This window comes from Choristoneura fumiferana, chromosome 6, assembly GCF_025370935.1.
Source record: "Choristoneura fumiferana chromosome 6, NRCan_CFum_1, whole genome shotgun sequence".
Classification (NCBI taxonomy): domain Eukaryota; kingdom Metazoa; phylum Arthropoda; class Insecta; order Lepidoptera; family Tortricidae; genus Choristoneura; species Choristoneura fumiferana.
The window spans coordinates 11552462-11572786 of NC_133477.1; the positions used below are offsets into that span (position 1 = coordinate 11552462).

At 36.6% G+C, this 20325-nt stretch overlaps 2 protein-coding genes across 3 annotated transcripts in view; one reads left to right on the forward strand and one right to left on the reverse strand.

Moving 5' to 3' along the window:
• Positions 1–5444, forward strand: part of LOC141429067 (carboxypeptidase B-like) — an 8290-nt gene extending 2846 nt beyond the window's left edge. For both annotated transcript variants that reach the window (XM_074089241.1, XM_074089240.1), the window contains exons 3-8: positions 1237–1342; positions 1940–2151; positions 2527–2684; positions 3327–3446; positions 4448–4586; positions 5298–5444. In XM_074089241.1, the coding sequence (XP_073945342.1) occupies positions 1237–1342; positions 1940–2151; positions 2527–2684; positions 3327–3446; positions 4448–4586; positions 5298–5407 (845 nt within the window). In that variant the 3' untranslated portion in view covers positions 5408–5444. The remainder of the gene's footprint in view (positions 1–1236; positions 1343–1939; positions 2152–2526; positions 2685–3326; positions 3447–4447; positions 4587–5297) is intronic.
• A 375-nt stretch (positions 5445–5819) lies between these two features.
• On the reverse strand, positions 5820–20303 carry LOC141429068 (thioredoxin domain-containing protein 11). Its single transcript, XM_074089242.1, has 12 exons — positions 19812–20303; positions 19525–19735; positions 17998–18121; positions 17009–17115; positions 15896–16093; positions 14512–14721; positions 13859–14322; positions 12895–13195; positions 11111–11350; positions 9547–9737; positions 6826–6958; positions 5820–6221 (listed from the first exon to the last, which is right to left on the reverse strand). The coding sequence occupies exons 1-12, from the start codon at positions 20018–20020 to the stop codon at positions 5916–5918; spliced, it is 2694 nt and encodes an 897-aa protein (XP_073945343.1). The 5' UTR covers positions 20021–20303; the 3' UTR covers positions 5820–5915.
• Positions 20304–20325: the final 22 nt, after the last annotated feature.

Here is a 20325-nt window from a genome sequence, read left to right on the forward strand (position 1 = left end):
TTTTTTTAAAAAAAAAAAACCGGCCAAGAACGTGTCGGACACGTCCAAAATAGGGTTCCGTAGCCATTACGAAAAAATTAAGTTATATTTTTTTAAGGATTTCGTATTTTATACGGAATCATCCAAGTTTAGGTAAGTAAGTATATTTTATACCTTAGGCTGCATATTTAAGAGTAAAACTACTAATAATTCTCAAGCAAACTTAGCCGTTTTAGTTTTCGTTGATATACTTACTACCATCCTGAATTTTTTCAAATTTTTCACCCACCGATTTAGATTTTAGATGGGGCGGGGGGATGCTCGATTTTAATGAAAATTTGCACTTTAAAGCTAAATATTTCGCAAAAAAACAATGAATCGAAAAATCATCTTTGCAAACCCCTAATGATTTTAAAAGACCTATCCAACGATACCCCACACTATAGGGTTGGATGAGAAAAAAAAAACACCCACACTACGTCTATGGGAGGTACCATCAGCCAAATAAGTGGTCTATCAATTTTCAAACAAGTTCCTATCAAATAAATATGTCGCTAAAGTCGAACTTTCAAGTTGACAGACATGTCTATTGGCATTATTGTTTTATGACATGCAAACGATTATCAACTTTAGGGTGGTAGACCACATATTTGGCTGATGGTACCCTAAAAAATTTATTTTTAGTTTTTCATTGTACCATTTTGTCGGCATAGTTTACATATATCCGTGCAAAATTACAGCTTTCTAGCATTGATAGTCCCTGAGCAAAGCCGCGGACGGACGGACAGACAGACAGACAGACATGGCGAAACTATAAGGGTTCCGTTTTTGCATAATAAAGTGCAACAGAGAGAACACTTTGCTAACTCTGTTAAATAGACAGGTTATATATAATTATATTTATCCGTTGCTTAGTACCCATAACACAAGCTTTACTAAGCTTACTTTGGGACTAGGTCAATAGAAGGGTCCACGGAAAGAACGTGTCTAGTCACCTAAGCAACTTTTTGAGTTATAGCGGTTTGAAAGTTAGTCATCACGAACAATTACTATGGTTACCATTTATTTAAAAGATAAAAAAATAGATTTTATATTGTTTTCAGATTATTTAATTCAGTGGTAAGTCATAGTACATTTTGAGATTAAAATCTCAATTTAAAAAAAAGGTGACTAGACATGTTCTTTCCGTGGACCCTTCAATTGGTGTGATTTGTCCCGTGATATTTATTTATTTATTATTATTTATTTAAATTCTAGCATTGAATGGAATGGCTTGGGGATCACCTAACGCAATTCTTGAATTGGCTGAGAAGCTCTTGTACGACAGCAGTTATCAAACTCCTTTCTTTAATGACTATGATTGGTAAGCGCTTGATTTTGTACTTCTTCATCATAATCATGAACTAAATACATCATCAATAATCATTATCGTCATATCAGACGTAGAAAGTCGTCCCAAAATACCTCCATTGTTTCATTTGGAAGCGGCCTGCATCCACCGTGAACCCTTGACTTTAACTAGTTCATCCGTCCATCTCGTTGGTAGACGTGCTATTACGCTGCGCTTGCCGATCTGCGGTCTCCCTTCGAGAACTTTTCGGTCCCAACTGCCATCTGTTCTCCGTGCTACACGGCCTGCCCATTGCCAATTGGCTATGTCGGTGATCCTCGTTCTTTTTACGTATCTTCTCATTTCTGATTCGATCTCGTAGAGAAACCTCGAGCATAGCTCACTCCATAGCTTGCTGAGCAACTCTTAGGCCTACAGTGAAGCATCACGTCTCGGATCCATATGTCATCACTGGTAGCACACACTGGTTGAAGACTTTCGTTTTAAGGCACTGAGGAATTTTGGACGAAAAGACGTCGCGGATGCGGAGCTTCCAAGTTGAGTTCGATGTTTGACTTCCTTCTCGATAGTTCTCGAAGTTGGTACTAAATGAAGTTAAATTAATCACAGGTATCTAATTCCAATGGGAAACCCGGACGGGATACATTTCACTCAAGCGCAACGTGATCTTCAACCTCTAAACGTACAAGAGTGGTCTCAGAATTTGACTGCTAGAAGGCGATCGCGCCCAGCCGAATGGCACAAGAATGTAGATAGGGCATCCGAGTCCGATTCTTGTTTTGGGACAAACATTAACCGGAACTTTGCATTCCATTGGCAAGGTGAGGATCATAATTCATAAGACTTAAGTCGGTGATTCCGTACCTACAGTACAGTAAAATCAAGTAGGTAAGCTAGTTCTAGACCTCGAAAATCATGTAAATACTTGGGTAAATAAATTGGTACTAGGTTTTAGCTGGTTATTAATAAATCATGTCAACTACTTAATTGAAAATATAATTCGAGTACTTCTGTAGCTATGCACCGATTTTTACCACTTGAAATGTAATTTTCACCAATGTGATTAAAAATAGTACCTACCCTATAAACGACTCTACATTTACGATGATTCATGATAGTGATAGCACATACACAAATTCATATACATGTAAGTTTACATAATATATTATATTAATTTCTTGGTAACTTACTAACAGATGATGTGAAAAAGACGCCGGGTCGTTGCTCGCAATGGTTCCCAGGCGTTGAACCGTTCTCGACGCACGAAGCGCAGGCGCTACGCAAATACGTCGACAGGCTCGGCGATACCATTGAGCTTGCTGTTCATATACATGCTAGTTTTGAACCAAAAAAGGTAATTAGATACATTTAACGGCAATTAGGTATGAAAATTTCACTTTTAATACAATAATAGATTGACACTTCGGAAGCCGTCGTATTCCGATTGAGATCTGACTTTTCCAGATGGAAAACCATTATGCACTGCATCTCTACAGAAAACACAGGTATAAGCAGCGTTTCCACCAGAGATGTGCGAGGATGTGTTGCGAGGGATTTGTTTTTCATTAACCAATAGAAACGCTTCATTTACACATCCTCGCACAACAAATCTCTGGTGGAAACAGCTGAGGGGAGCGCGGCGAGGGTAAATGAAGCGTTTCTATTGGTTAATGAAAAACATATTCCTCACTGGTGGAAATGCTGCACGCTGCTATAGGTATAGAAATTTTACAAGGCTAGCAATAGGCGGTCAACCGCTTCAGAGCTATCTCTTCCAGGCAACTTTTGCAATAGACAAAAGTAATCAATAGATTTTAGCAGGTGGTGCAATTGATTTTTTGCTTCAGTGGCTACCAACTTTGGTGGCTACTTTAGTCGGGCCTGTGGAAAGGTTTATTTTTTATACCTATTAATTAAAATTTTTACCTTTATAGCAAGTTATTATAATAAAGATTCGAACACGCATCTTCAGTTATATTTTTCTTCTTTTTCTCAGGAATTATTGCTTTATCCGTGGCGTTATTCGAAGCGTCACCCTAGCAACTATCACGCGCTGCAAGACATAGGAGAGTACGCTGCGAGGTTGTCGCGGCTGCCCGACGGACGCATTTATGAGGTAGGTAGGGGTACTATTAGGAGTAGGCTAGTCCTAGGGATTGTAAACCGTTGAACCAAATTTATAAAAGCAAGAAAAAGCCGAAGCCGTATTGCCTAAGGTTTCAGATGCTCGCAATCGCAATCAAATGACAGATTTCGCATTTTGTTCAACTTGAGGTAGAGGCGGTAGAGCTCGATATAATGAGCAAAAAAAAGGTTGACCTTTCATTTATCAGCAATTAATTACGGTATTGTTACATAAGAGCTAAATAACTTGATTAATTTCCCACTTTATCAACCATAGTAAAAATAAACAAGGGTTGGAAAAATGTTAATTTAGGTATATGACGACTACTACTAAGTACTTGGGACCCATTTTAGAAAAGTCGTGCAAGTTGCATTACATTGCGAGGCCGTAAAGCCAACGAGTTTGTAGTGGTCAATCGAGCGCCGCAATGTACTGCAACTTGCACGGCTTTTCTTGCAAGTCTAAACTCGGCTTAACATCATTAGGTCTGTATGTATAAACAGTAGCAGAAGTGGATGAGCGGCTACGGTGCTTAAAATTACCTACCTACTAACACACCATCTTATTAACTGCGCAGTAAGAGACGAGTGGAAATTATTTTGAACATCACAACCGCTAAGCCTCTTCTGCTGCTAACTTACTGTATACTTATTCAAGGTTTTGGATTCGGAAATGACTGGCGTTTTTTCAACCCTTGGTAGCGTTCAATAGTATAATTCTGAATGACCCAATGACTGACTAATTCGTCAACGTTAAGCCTTAAGCTCATGGACCTAAGAAGCTAAAATTTTAAGCAGCTTTCGTTGCGAGGAACTAGGGCCGATTTCGCAATGTTCTCACGTCGTAAGGATGACAGAGACGTCCTCCGCGGAAGCGAAACCGCGGGCGTGAACTAGTCTAAGTATAAACAGTTTTATCAGTTACCACTCAACCGGTGATATGCTGACAGCTTTGATCGATTTATTGTAATTTTTTATCTTTATGATAATTAGGTGCATCAAAGCAGCAACGACGGTCGCGTGGCCGGCTCGATCACAGACTACCTCACCGGAGTGGTAGGGACGGAGTTGGTTTACCTGTTGAAACCGTACCACCGGAAATATCCTATTTACACTGACTCTAAACACCTAAGTATGTAAATATTTAACTAATGTTTTATGTTCTTAAATCGTACCTATTTAGTCGGATAAGTTCGTGCCATTTGATCTTGCCATCTAAATTAGTGTCAGTCTGTTAAAAATTGGCTTAAGCTTTTTTTTCGCGTCTACGTAATAAAAATCCCCGAAAGCCGTGGTGGCATAGTGGTTTGACCTATCGTCTCTCAAGCAGAGGATCGTGGGTTCAAACCCCGCCTTGCACCTCTGAGTTTTTCGAAATTCGTGTGCGGAATTACATTTGAAATTTACCACGAGCTTTGCGTTGAAGGAAAACATCGTGAGGAAACCTGCACAAACCTACGAAGCTATTCAATGGTGCGTGTGAAGTTCCCAATCCGCACTGGGCCCGCGTGTGAACTATGGCCCAAGCCCTCTTGTTCTGAGAGGAGGCCTGTCTGTGCCCAGCAGTGGGACGTATATAGGCTGGGATGATGATGGTCGATGACGTAATAAAAGCGAAAAAGAAGCCGAGAAGGAAGGAAAAGAAAAAGAAGCCAAGCCTATATACTTGATCAATCCAAAATTTTGATCAATTTTAAAATTAATGTCAATTGGTGAAGTTGACATTAGCTTTGACGTATGTCCTAAATTTAGGACGTTGGGCCTTACGAGGTCAATCTGCGTGCTTTGGTTCGCTTAGTCAGTCTTATAGCTTCCGGAATGATCATAAAATATGTGTCTGCAGAAGCGTACGTGGAAAAAGCCATTTCAGCGACGCTGAGCCTGGTCCGCGGTTGGCGGCGCAGCACAAACCAGAACACATTGACCTTCTTTGGGAAAGACGTCGAGTTCTAACCATCACCATTCATTGATTAAATTATGTATAAACTTTTACATACTTTTTATTAACACATAAAATCTACTAAGCTTTTAGATTTGAGTGTAATTTTCACATGTTTTTTGTGGTTTTATGTTATTTAAGTATTCACTAGCCATTGGACTCCATCACTAGCTTAAGATTGTGTTGGATTGTGCTTGAATTGTTATTTTAATATATCGACTAGTTTTTAAGTTTGATCCTTATCCCATCATGCATGGATAGCATATAAATTCGTTTTTTTTTTCTTAGATTGGCGCCCAATATGGGACCAAATTTAAAAGTAATATTTTCCTTTCAATCAGAAATATCTTAGAACTTTGAATGATTTCAAAATATTAAAAGCAACAAGGAAATTAATAAAGAGACTAAATAATAAATATGACAACATATTCGTAACATTTTTATTAGCACTTTTAGGCTGTATAACTAAACAACATAGATACAATTGGATCAATGTACACTATATACAAAAAAGGTCTAATATCAACTTGCCGAAGCTGACGAGGTCAAAACATTTTGTCTTAGGATTGCGAGATCAATGTCCCAGTTCTCTGACAAGCTATTGAGTGAATTATGTAAAGACTGTTTATTAACAAAGTGATCGTTTAGATCTGTTATATGAAGGAGACTTAGTTCAAGAGACACTCTGTGCAGATACTGCAGTCTTTTGAACAGAGCATCTTTGAGCTCTCTGTTTTCCGTTTGACGCCAATACTTGAGGTTTCTACCGATGACTGTCGTTATGTGCTCTCTGATGTCTTTCAGGCAAGTCTTCTTCTCCTTGGTTGACTGAAAACAAGGATAAAACACGATGTTCAATATAAGAGTAGAACAACTCCAAAGCTATGACACAATCCAATTCATGGCCGAAATGCTCGGCCCGGGCATTTGACGAGCACTCAATGCCTGGTACCACGAAATTTAGTTCGCTTGGTGTCAAGTGACGCCCGTCATACAGTTTGCAATGATTAAGCGACAGTTGTTATTTCGAGACGTTATTAGATAGGTACTTAAACTTTTCCAGGCACAGTGCGTATATCGATCACATAAATGATAAATGTACAGAAATATTTGACTTTTACAATAAGGTACAAAATCAATTGAAGTCGTTAAAAATGTTATTCGTTTATAAACGAAAATTCATTATACGTAAACAATATAAAACTACCATTTAATTTAATTCAATTCAATGTATTTCCATAACAATTTACATTGTGTTGGGTATTAAAAATTATGAAATATAGCCTCTTTTCTTAGCTTTCTTTATAATATGAAATATAGGATTCATTTTGTAGTGGCGTAGGTATCTAAATTCGCGGGGCCTGGAAAATGGTCGACAACTCTCGGTGAATAGACTTTACTCTGTATCAGGTCAAAGGATAGTTGTTAGTACCTGTTGTTGAGCGCACAGCGCGAGGCGCACGCGCACGCGGCGCGGCGGCGGCAGCGCGCGCAGTGCCAGCGCCACCAGCCCGCCCGCCGACACGCGCGCCGCGCCCGGGAACCGCGCGCTCTCCGCCTCGCCCCTGCAACACCACCGCCTTAGCAAAAGGGGAACTTACTATATGATCCTACTCTACGAATAAATAATAAGTCAGGAATCATAACTGCGTTAGAAAATGGCCTTGCGTGTTTTAGTAGGCGGGGCTTAAAAACCGTGTTCTGCGCGTCACGCGTCACGCGCGTAAACCAATCCCTGCTTTGTTTCTGAATTTTAACCAATCAACAAGCACGTCTGTTTGCAATCTCGAAAATGATTCGTATTTAAATCATTCATAACATAAGTCGTTTTGGTTTAAAGTATGGCCACTTTTTGTGTGGAATTTGTTCTGATTTACACTTTTTGACTATTATTATTATTAATTCATAGGATCCTACTATAATATAGTATTATATTAAACTACTACACTACTATATGAAACTACTACTACATGAACTTACTATACTATATGAAACTACTATACTACTAAATATGAACCTCCTATAAAACTGGTAGTGATTTCTTGATTTCCGCTAACTTCGACAGGTGGCTCAGTTCATTGAGAGAAAACCTGGACAATCTGGTAATTATTTTTCAACCTTATTCATCTGTGAAGAAATGTACATCGCGCAATTTTTTTTACTCCGATATTCCACGAGATTAGGATGTAAATTATCGAAAAAATGTATCCGCTGAGTTAAGAAACAAAAAAAAACTGGGCGCTGGGGGGTTACTACGAAATCCGAAAATCAAAGGTCGTATCGTATCGTCCCTCTCACTCTCGTATTAAATAAAATTAGCGTCGGCGGGACGGTGAGATAGGAAGTTCGAATTTTGCGCTTCGTAGTATAGGGCCTAGAACGGATGTTACTCATACATACATCGTAAATCAAAATCACAATATTTTTATTTTTTTGGAAATATCCATGAAAATTGAGCCAGACCGAATGGTTCATGTGAGTCAAGCGGCAGGTGAAAGCTATAAGAAATAAAATCAACCAAAAGGGCCGGAATTGCAGCTTTGCTATCATTAAATGACAGTTAAGTCTTACTGAAAAACAAACTATCTTAGCTATAACACGGCAAAAATGGCTGCTATAAAGACGTCTGGTGTTTTTTTATCAAGGTAGCAACATACTTCTTCAATTTCGTGGTAATTTTTCATAAGTGATAAGATCTTTAACATGATAATTAGTTAAATATTTTAGTAACACAGATAAAATTTGATAGCATTGTCTACTGAAAGTACATAGTTCAAGTATTGACAAAGGTATAGTTGACTAAGAAATCCTTTAACACCCTAAGGTATATCACACTGTCAAAGCTTAAACCAATAAATACTATTATTACTTTTACTTAAATTAATAATAATAATAATAATTGGGCACAATTCTGACATTTCTTGGTAATTGGTGGTGAGAAACTCAAAGAAAATTCGATGTAGGTAGATCATAACATGTTTAAATTGTTGTTGGTAGACCAGAGGCCGTATTTCCTAACGTTTCTGACGCTCGCGATCGCAATCAAATGACAGAGGTCGCATACAAAAGCTGACATTTGATTGCGATCGCGAGCGTCAGAAACGTTAGGAAATACGGCCTCAGGTATCTGTCGGTCCGACAATTATCATATAGCGGGCAAATAGCAAATTACTAAGCAGTACCGTGCTTTATTATTAGATAGTACCTGGGCGACCGAGCTTTGCTCAGGCTAAAACTCGTTAAGAAGCGTTTTTCCAAAGATAAAGACCGAGCTAGATCGATTTTTCATCCCTGAAAACCCCTACATGCCAAATTTTGTCGAAATTGTTGGAGCCAACAAGAACAAGAACTGTTCCTTTAAAGGTACCTACTAGATATTAGGTAGGTAGGTACTTTGAACACCCCTTCATCGGGGTAAATCAAATATTCAGATTTTAAAAATAAAATATTAAAAAAATGTGTTAAAATGACAATTTAGAATTGAGTCAGTTTTATTATGTAGCCGTATTGTCTACTGCCTTAGCACTGGCGATAACATTCACCATTTCCTTCTACGATCACCCTACACCGTGCGTGATAGAAAGCAATGAAAACGATTGTGATTCCGATTGCGTTAGACAATAGGTCCGGCCTCTGATGTCACAATGTTAATCATTAGCAATTCTTATTGCCATTTCCTTAGAGTAATTATATTGATTTCAAATTTCCTCTACCGAAAGATTATCTGGGAAATATAAGACCGCCTGTTATTTACCTTCATTCGAAGTGTGTTTTGTACTGTATTGCGTCGATATATAAATATCGGAAGTCGATAAAAGAAAAGACACGTTATAGGAAAGTGCCACCAAAATTTAGGTATCTGTAATGTTTCAGCATAGCGAGATATCAAGGTGACGGAATATTTTAGACTTGACTTTTCACATATTGTTTGAGTTGGTTAGGTACTGTTCCATATAGAAGCATCATCGGTCGTTTTTAAACAAATATTAAAGAAATAGAATATGTTATGTAACAAAATATAAAAGTTATTTAGGGATTTTCATCCTAGCTAAGGAGGGTGGGGGAGGGGGACTGCACCCTCCTTATGTCACTTTTATGACCTTGACCTTGCCCCTGATATGGTTCGGTTGGGGTAAATGAAGCTTTACGATACCTCTGCTTGGCGAGCACGAATATAGTGGGATATGTATGCACGGTGTAATGCCAGGGCAGGTCGTGCCGGAGGGCGTCGAGCCGCGCCGCGCGCGCCGGCTCCCCGCAGCCCGCGAGCAGCCGCGACGCCTCTAACAGCGCGCGCGTTGTGGCCGCGCCGCACATGCCACCACACACTGCTACTAGCGTTAGCTGGAATGTGCAAACTAGAGTAAATCTTCAATTACTGGCCACCTTTCAATAACTGGCCAGCTTATTAAAATTAAAAAAAAAAAAATGTTTTATAGGTGATTATGTATTAGTATATTTATAGGTGACTAGAATTATTTTTTAGTGTAAAGTGGCTAGTTTTGAACGGTGGCCAGTAATTGACGATTTACCTATATCAGCTACTAAACACTGGAGACCTTAGGCAGGGCTGGCCTTAGCCATGTAGGCGCCCCGGACGAGTCCCTTTCAGATACGACAAGCAACAAAATGAAATGACAGGCCGTGTTTGATAAAGGTAAACATAGAATACTCCTAGTATACTCACTCCTACGAGATAAATCTATAAAAGTTAATTCGCTGAGTCTGTTTTCCTTTAGATCGAAAATACAAACTGAAATATAGATGCATAGAAAAACCAGAAAAATAAGACCAGCGCTGGGAACCAGGGTCCAGTGGTGGTGTAGTGGTATAGCACGTGGCATGCAATGCCGAGGACCTGGGTTCGATTACCAGCGCTGGTCTTATTTTTTTGGTTTTTCTATGCATCTATATTTTAGTTTGTATTTTCGATATGGGTTTTACGGGATGACCGTAAAAGTAACAAAAAATTTGGAATTGAAATAAAAAATACAAAAAGATTCCAAAAAAACAATCTTCCTTTAGATCGATAAAAATAGATAGGTAATCAAATGAAGTGGTTGAGCTGGGGCGCGCGGCGCCCTGTGGTACTTGATGCCCCTATCGAAAATACAAACTGAGACATGGATGCACAGAAAAACCAGAAAAAGAGACCAGCACTGGGAATCGAATCCAAGTCCTTAGCATTCCGTGCTGCGTGCTATAACCCCTACACCACTGCTGGACAGGAATCTAGACACGAATTCAGGTTGCTTATTTCTACTTTGCTACTTAAGCAGCAGCACTAGCGACATCTATGTTGCGTCGACAGACGTCACACTCTTTCGGAACCAACCGCTTACCCAGACAAGAGATGTCGCTACTAAGCAATCAAATTATGATTGGTTTTTTGGAGTCTTTTTTTATTTTTTATTTCAACTCCAAATTTGTTACTTTTACGGGTATCCCGTGAAACCATATCGAAAATACAAACAAAGAGTTGTCCAGTGAAATAATTGCCGCAAGTAGGTAGGTACTTCCGCAATTATTTTTGATTCTTTTATTTTAAATGACAACCATTTGTTTGAAAAATAAAAAAGTGCTCTATGGAATAAAGACGGATCCAAGTACTATTTAGGAAAAAATAGGTTGTCATGTAATGAAATGACAGATCTTTCAATCTAATTGTACTCACTATCTAATAATAAACACGGGAAATTTAGAAAATTCTCACGTACCTCTTCAGGTTTTTTCACGAGCCGCCTAAACGTCTTCGTAGTAAGATCGAGGACATGAACAGTATGTTCGTCTATGCCCATCTGCTCGGACTGGCCGTCCGAGCCAAAGTAGTGCGTCCGCACCGCCTCGTCCACAACCGTCCGCAACGACCGCTTCAAGCTCTTATGCGTGAAGTTGTAGATGAAGTCCCTTAGTGACTTTGCAGTGTATTCTTCTGACAGCAAGTATTGACTTTCATGCTGAAATAAAAAAGACAAATTTATGAAAATGAAAAAGAAAAACTGTTCAAGACACAAAAATATCAAAAATGAAAAAGAAAAAGATGAGTTACAAAGTGAAACTACGTTATATACCCGAACTGGTCCCGCCTCAGCATAAATGCAGACTCCTCGGATGGAGTCAGCGCTGGTCTTCCGGCGAAACCATTAAGTACCTAAGTTCACACAGTTGGTAGGTATACTTATAAAAAAACATAAGTATCTTGAAATATATATTTTTACTGAGTGAACTTTATACACATTAGTTCAAGGTTAAATTTTGTTGACATACTAATTTGAGACACGAGATTTTTCAAAGTAGTGACGACTTGTCTGTTGACGTTTGTAGTAGGTAGGCTAAAGAATATTATTTGTTAAATATAGCGATTATTAGGAAAGGTTCATCGAATCGATTTTACTTCCCATTTTTTTTAAATTGAACCTATATATTCGTAGGTAAACAGCATTTGTTTTATTGTTATTTAATTTGGATAGAAATTTATCGATTTGATCGATTTCCATACATCTCACGGAAATGTTACCGAATCGAAACGAATGTTTACATTGCTGGTTTAAAATAGACCTATTGTGTAGTTGTTTGTCTAGTGATTTACAATCGTAAAAACATAAAATTCCCAGAACCAGAACATAAAATTAAAACATTAGTTTAATTATATCAAAATAAAGTTACAGCAGTTCAATGAATCACACACATACACACATTTACCTTATACGGGTGTTCTCAAGTTTGTGAAACGTGTGATATGAACATGTTAATTCTATAGGTAATACATTTCAGAGTTATTTTGCCCCTCAGTTTTCAAATGAAAATTAGATGATTGAAATCAACTGAATTGATTGCTATAGGATCTCATTTTTTATTTACAATATTTGAATATCTAAAGGTATCCAGATGTGCGTACAGAAAAAAAACATCGTGAAATTGATTGTGGAAAGGTTCCACCTAATAACTCTACAAAAAATGCCTTATATTCATAAGCAAATGAACTTGAAAAATAAGTTTTTAAAAGAATAGACAACAAAAACAATATCATAATCATAAATAATAAATTTATTATTTTATGATGGTGATTTTATGGCTGTCTGGTGACGGATATAACTTACGCATATTGCCAGTTATTGAGCAACCATCAAAAATACCAGCCCGACAAAAATCTATCGTTTCATGTTAACACTGGAAAAAATACTAGGAACGATAACGGAGTAATAAAATGCAACTTTAACTAGTGGAGTCTAATAAAAATAATAAACGAACTGTGTTGCCTACCAATTCATATATTGCATATTTTTCGACATCATACAGTTAATATGAGAAGTTTGAAGAATAGGTACCTACTTATCTACATAATATTTGTAACAAAACCTGTCTTCAATCTATCTTCGGCAACTTAAGCTGATTGAGGCAATAGATGTGGATAAATCTTTAATTATCTAGCTTGGTTAATTTCAAGGACTTTCACACGATTTTAGAATAAAACTAATTTGCATCCAGCAAAAACGCGTACCTTGCTGTCCAAGATAACAACTGCTGTCTTATCCTTTTTGCCATCTATATCTATGCCAAGTGACTCAGCAAAGTGGTGGTTCCGCACACTATCCACAGCAAGCATGTTCAAACTGAAATTATGGGCGCAGGCGAGTCCCTGAATGTGTGTTATGTTCCCACTAGAGACCTTTTGAGGCGTAATTGGAGGGCCCCAGGTCTTAGCAAACTTCATTAATTTACAGAAATGCTTAACATTATCTTGGATAAGGTTTTCGGGGGATAGTGGGTCATCTTCGAAAGGCAACATCGTGGTGCCTAAGCTGTAACAAGGAATGAATCAATTTATATAAACAATACGACTGCGTATGGAAAAGTGATGTGACTGACTGTTTGACTGACAGACAATACAGTACTGGAGCTAGAGACTCCAAATTTGGCAGACAAATGTCTTCAGTATCACACAGGTGTACTAAGAAGGGATATTTCGAAATTACACATAGGGCATAGGCTAGTTACACTTAAACTAATATTGTAGGAAGATCAATTTTCTAGATTCTAGACAAGTAATTTAATTGCTTGTATTGCTTAATGTACATTGGTTTAGGTCTAACTTGAATTGTGCGTTAAATTTGCATCTTGAAGATACCTACTCTTGTGGATAGAATTAAAGTCAGCAAACTTGATTAACTCTTTATCGGTATCCATCAATTTAAACATGCTACCATAAAATCAATTATAGACTTTTTTAACACAACTCACAAAAGAAATGCGTTAAAAATTGTATTCTACTGTACTGACTGACACAAAAAGACTAAGAAATCTAAAAACTATGAGAACGAAAAATCACCAGACTCCTGTCCTTTAGATGATGGCCTTTTTTTATTACAATAAGATCATAACGACAGTTAAGAATCAATAACACCTAACTATCATGCTAAAAGATGGTAGATAGACGGTATTGGTTCTTAACCGTCGTAACTTACTCTTCTTCTTCCAACAATAGTTCACTTTCAAGTCTAGCTTTCTCTTCAAAAGACTGGCATTGTTCATAGTTCTCATAGAAACTCTTCTCAGCTGGCATCACAGTAGGACTGCATTCTTCCATGAGACCCAGTGATGACAGGAGATACGATTTGTCGTCACCACTTCCAATAATCTTCGATATATCGAAACCTCTTTTAAAAAGGTAGTTAAACACACCGCTTCTTTGAGTCTTTTCTGTACTATTAATCCATGGGTACTTATTATTATGAGAAACAATTTCTTTTTTATAGTATTGGTTAGTTTTTCTTATGGTCTGCTTGAATTTGTAGTCCTCACAGAATTTCATAAAATTTTTCTGTTGGTACAATAGCCTTTGGACTAATTGTAATTTTATCAATTCTGTGGTCCATTGCAGGCTTTCATTATTATTACAGTTATAGTATTCCATTGCTACTTCTCTGAGCTGGAAAAGATAATTATCCAATTAAGAAACACAATGAGAAAGTGGCAGCTTTCTTGTTCAATGTTTTGGCGTACAAGTAGTACTACAAGTACATGGAACGAGTTTAATATTAATTCAAGTTAATTATAGATATTTTAGTGTATCCATTTTAACTTTCTCACGGTCCGTTTCATGTAAAAAAAAACTTACCAGTGAATAAGACGGTAGTTGCTCATACAGTGGATTTAGTGGGGTAAAGAGTATTAACAGAGGATTGCCATCAACATATCTTTCAAAGGTAAAAGCCTTTCTCCACATCGGCTCAATCCTTGCCACCGGCTGCGAGAAATTTTCTAACACCCAACTCATGAGTGATGATTCATTCCAAATGCTCATTTCACTTTCGCTTACTACATATTCCTGTAAAAAGAAATAATTGGTATATGGACTACGGTTTTCGGGAACCAAAACGTCATTATCTCGGGTCATATACGTCCCACTGCAGTGCACAGGCCTCTCAGGATCCTGAAAGAGAGAGCTTGGGCCGTAATTCCCACGCGGGCCCAGCCACTGTGGAGTGGGAATTTGACACACATCAATCACTGAATTTCTATAAAACTAAATGATTTACGATAATTTGCCTACTAAAACAAACTATTTTCTTGATGATTTTAAATTAAAAAGCAAAAAAGTAGTATATGCACTTGCATGTTAACATGTAGCATACATATCCCTAAACAACAATTTTAGGTATTTCATACTGCACTGTTGTTATTTGCAAGAAGCAGGCATTTTAATTAGGTGTACAATTTCCTCAATAACTATTGCATGAAGACTAACGAATAGTAATCATTCTTATTATGTTGGTCATAGAGTTTATTATTCTACAGACGAATTAGAACTAATGACGATTAATAGCCATATATACATCTGAGGCTATATTGTATAAAGCGCGGGCGCTAGCGATGAAATGAAATGAATGAAATAATTTATTTTGCTTTAGACATGGTAACAAGTGGTTTTATAAATGTCGCGTAATGAATGTGGCAATCGCATTAACCATCTCTTTTTACCCTCACGCTATGCTATTTGACAGAAGAAAGCGGTGAAAGCGATTGCAAATTGCGATTCCGAGTGATTTCAATAATACGATTAGTGTTGCCGATCGATAGTCCACTATCGATAGTGTTTCGATATACTATCGATAGTTTGAGCAAAATCGATAGTATCGATAGTATCGATATCTCTTTTCGTGTAATACTATCGATAGTATCGATATTTTTGATGTTTAATAATGCAAAACTATCGATAGTACTGAACATAAAATTAAGAAATACTATCGATAGTTTTGAACAATCGCTTGTTATCGTTATTTCCTTTACCATAGGGCCTTTTTCCGATTAAAACTATCGATTTTTCGGCAGCACTAAATACGACATCAGAGCTTAGTTTGTATTGAGTAAACTTTACTCTTTAACCGATTTTAAAAATAGTAGTTTATAAATTCGATAAAAAAACGTTTATTTTTAGTCAGTTATTTTTCTTGTTATACTTTTTTTGTGATAAAGATAAAAACAGGAATTATAGTGCTCACCTTAGTATCATTCCACAACATCAGTCTTGCACTTGGCACACTGTTAACTCCAAGATCCAGGGCCAGGTCTTCAGATGTAACCACTCCGAAGCAAACTTCACCAACAAAGTCAAATTCTCTAATTTTTAAGGCCACATGGTACCAAGTATTGTAGTGCTTCGAACTATCTGTTAACGGAGTGTAACCCACTGCTACAGCCTAAAAAGTAATAATTATACCTTGACAAGCTTGTATGTGACACTTGGTAGAATTCTGTCGCAGTCAGGATGTGCCGCACTTATAAAAAAAACTTGATAAGGACCGCAGAGGCTCCCTGCGACAGGGTTCCACCGAGTGCCACATACGAACTTGTCAAGGCATAGCAACATTATCTTCTTTACTGTTACACTGGCACTACACTTTTACAATGAGGGTTTTTTATACAGAGGGTCTACTCCGAAATTTGAAAATCGAAGTACGTATCGTACTGTTCCTCTCACTATCGTATTAAATAGTATAAGTGACAGAGGGACGGAACGACACAAACTTCGATTTTCGAATTGCGGAGTAGCCCCGCAGGCTGTTGGCATTAGTATCGTGAGGTCCATTTGACATGCGTCACGTTTGTGATTAGTTAAATAACAAAATGAGCCAATCGCAAGCAAAACTGTAACGACAAACGACCTCACGATACTAACGCCATCTAGCAATATTTCGCCTGTCAAGAAACCCTCATTGGCTAATTTCCCGGTTAACAGAAAAAATTATACGTATTTAGTCCGTCAGTTAAGATTATTAGAAAATATTGGACACGTGTTTTTTTTGTCAGTCAAACAAAAAATTACAAAGACGTTGACGTCGCTCGTCAAAGTTCGGGGTGGGGGCCCGGTGTTGCACGGCGTGACGTCTGACGTCACGCAGAGCTTTAACTGGCTATATCTACTTCTATTTTTTGTTTAATTGACAAAGGAAAAAAAAGTTCAATATTTTTTAATAATCTAACTGACAAACTTTTTTTTTTAGGAAACTATCAATAGGTAAATGAATGTGTCTCTTTTAAATGGATATTCAGTGTGTAGTACCAAGATAACATAATTCACGATTGTAGATTATTTACCTACAATAAACACTTACATCACAAACAGACAGCAACTGCACAAGATCATCAGTACCCGATACCCTTTGTAAAGGTTTCAAAATTAATTCTAAAAATTTAACCATATTGTGAGAATTTCTGGGGCCTGAAAAAAAATTTCATAGTTTTTTTTAATGAAAAAATTATATATATAGTACAGTACTATAATAAAAATATTAAACTTAAATTCACAAAATATATATGCAACTATATTATAAATAAATAAATATTATAAATAGATCTTAATATATTATGACATGAAGTTTGAATGTAGGATAGTGAAACATATGTTGTGTTCGCCATTTTAAAAAGCAACAATTTAATAACTATTAAAAGAAGTAAAACGCAACAACGCGCAATGTAGGATTCCATACTAACATGTGACAAATATTAGATATTAATATTTGAACAATTTTTACTTTATTAACTTGTAAAGCCTAATAAGCTGCGATCGTTTACCTTTTAAATTTGTTATGTATTATGAACAGATTTTTCGCACCAATATTTTGCAAACGAATACCAAAATTGAAATGAAATTATCTTATTATTTATGATCTTAGCAAACCAGAGGCCGTATTGCCTAACATTTCTGAAGCTTGCGATCGCAATCAAATAACAGTTTTTGTATACGAAATCTGTCATTTGATTGCGATCGCGAGCGTCAGAAACGTTAGATAATACGGCCTCTGTGTTCGAAAGAGCTATCCAACAATATGTCACACCAGAGGTTTAGATGTGATAAAAATAATTTATCTCATTTTACCTGTAGTAGAGACTAATTATTTATTCGTAGGAAGTGTTAGTATTTTACTACTTAGTTTTTGTGATTAATAAACATGTTGAAAAAATTATGAAATAAAATAGTTATTACAACTTCCTAGCATTAAGTCTATAAGCTAAGCCATGGCCAGATAGATGGACAGACATGGCAAAACTATTACGGATCTTTATAGGACTATGGAACCCTAAAAAGTAGTGTGTAACAAACCTTTGTACAGAACTCCTCTGGACGTACTAGTATAAGCAATTAATATTGGCCATGATGGAATCTTGTTATGCTGTAGTCTACATTCACTGCCAGGATTCCAGCAATTGATAGCTGAGAATTGTACCTATAAATTAAAAATGTACAATTAATTTTAAAATTATTTGATACTAAATTATAGTAAATTACTGCAGAGGCCGCGAAGTAGTGGATTGCCAGTCAAGTAGTTATAAATAGACCCTGTTATCGGAGGTGCAATTTGGTAGCTTGACAGTCTGAGGGATGCATAAAAAATAATTTAAAATACTAACTAAATATCGATAATTTTTCTTTACCACAATGACAGTCTAAGACTTTAATTAAACGTTTTTATTTTGTAAAACACGACTAATTACAAAATGAATATGTAATAACATTTTTCATTTTTATATCTTAGCTCTATTCATTTCTAGAAATATGTATGTCTCCTAATATATTACAACTTTTTTTATTCAAAATGAATAGAGCTAAATTTCTAAAAATCAATAGTGCTAAGGCATATTGGGTTTAATTTTTTTATTTATAAAAATTAAAAATGGTAATATACATTAATTTTGTAATTAGTCCTGTTTTACAAAATAAACATGTTTTATTAAAGTCTTACACTGTCATTATGGTATAGAAAAATTATCAATATTTAGTTAGTATTTAAAAATATTTTTACCCATCCCTAAGACTGTCAAGCTACCAAATTGCACCTCCGATAACGGGGTCTAGTTATAAATCTGGAGATCCGAGGCTGACAATCCCTGTTTGCGGACAAGGCTTGTAGAGCTTTTTTTTTCTCAAATAAATCCAAGGAAATAATACCATGTCACCATATCCCTTGATGACGAAAAAAAAAATTTTTTTTTATTAAAAATGATGATACCTTAGTAATTTGTCATTTTAATAAATTATTAATAATAAATGTCATCATATGTTGCTTTGTAAAGCAGATAAATAGGGTAAGCAGGTAACACTGGGTCCCAAGAGATGGAAACAGACAATGGGGGCATCCAATAAGAAGATGGGAGGATGATTTCCGCCTAACCCTGAGACCATACTGGACCAGAGTTGCAGCTGACAGAGTCCAATGGAGGCAGTTGGAGGAGGCCTATGTCAAAAGACACACCTAACTGAGGGACATTTTATGATAATCAATAACATACACAAAAATAGAAAACTACCAGTTCGGAACAAAAAGGCTATATTATTATATATTATTATTATTATAATAAATGTCAATCCTTGTTTATTAAACTGAATACCTGATTTAATCTAATTATATAATCTGGTCAAATAAGAGATTAAAAAGTAAATACACATTCACAAGCTATGTTATTCTCAATTAGCAGTCTCCATTGATAGATCCTGACATTGATAGATCAGACCGTTCCTGACATACAATAGTGACTTGAACCATTTAATTTTGCTAGGTAATTATTGTCTACATATCACTATCAATCAATGTTATCTTGTTAGAAATTCACTATGTAAACAATTACACACCCGGTCATTCAATATCATAGCAGCCTCCTCAAATTGCCCTCGTACATATTGGGACTCAGCATCCCATGGAGCGTAGTACATGACAAAAGATACATCAACATTGTTGATGGTAGCATGAGCATTGCTGAGCTGCCCCTTGTGCCAGTCTGTTACTAGAGAATCCGAGTTGAAGAACTTTATTGCTTTAGGATGCTTTGAGATTTTTGAAGGCCTGAAATTTTTTAATAATAAGTGTTATTAGAAATCCCACAACTAATAAGTAAACGAACACAAAGCCTGGTACTTACGTATTATGAAGTGCACCGTATGTCGTTAACGCTAAAGCGACAAAAAACACCATTTCCTTGACTAACATTGTGACTGATTCTTTATTATTATGCTGTTTAGCCACATCAGAATTTTCTGATGGTTTTTGGGCATGTTTAGATGGACTAGATGTGTTACTCGACAATGCAACTTGTACTATGTTTTCTTCAGTGTCTACCGTCGGAAACATTTACACGTCATTCAAAAACAATAAGGTAAAGTAGGAATCTAAACTTCATTTCCAATAAAATTGCTTTGCTACTGCTTCTTGCCAAAATAATATTGGTCAGGGCAAAAGGACTTATAACCGAATATGAAGATCATAATAAAATTATACAGCCTCTGCTAATGCAAGCACTTCTTTCATAATGCAATTTTTCCAAGCTTTATTTTATTATTTTCCAGATAGTTTTCTTATTTTGATAACAGCAGGTCAACTGATTGACAGTTACACGTCAACCTCTAAACTTTTTTTATAAAGTTTACTATTCACAA

Bases quoted from the DNA above. Each gene is read 5' to 3' on its own strand.
- LOC141429068 (XM_074089242.1), bottom strand. From the start codon at position 20,020: ATGTTTCCGACGGTAGACACTGAAGAAAACATAGTACAAGTTGCATTG. The intron at 13,196-13,858 runs GTAAGTTACGAC...TCCTTGTTACAG, and splicing joins CTATTGTTGGAAGAAGAAGA to CTTAGGCACCACGATGTTGC. The intron at 6,959-9,546 runs GTATCGTAAAGC...GTGGTGTTGCAG, and splicing joins TTCGTGCTCGCCAAGCAGAG to GGGCGAGGCGGAGAGCGCGC.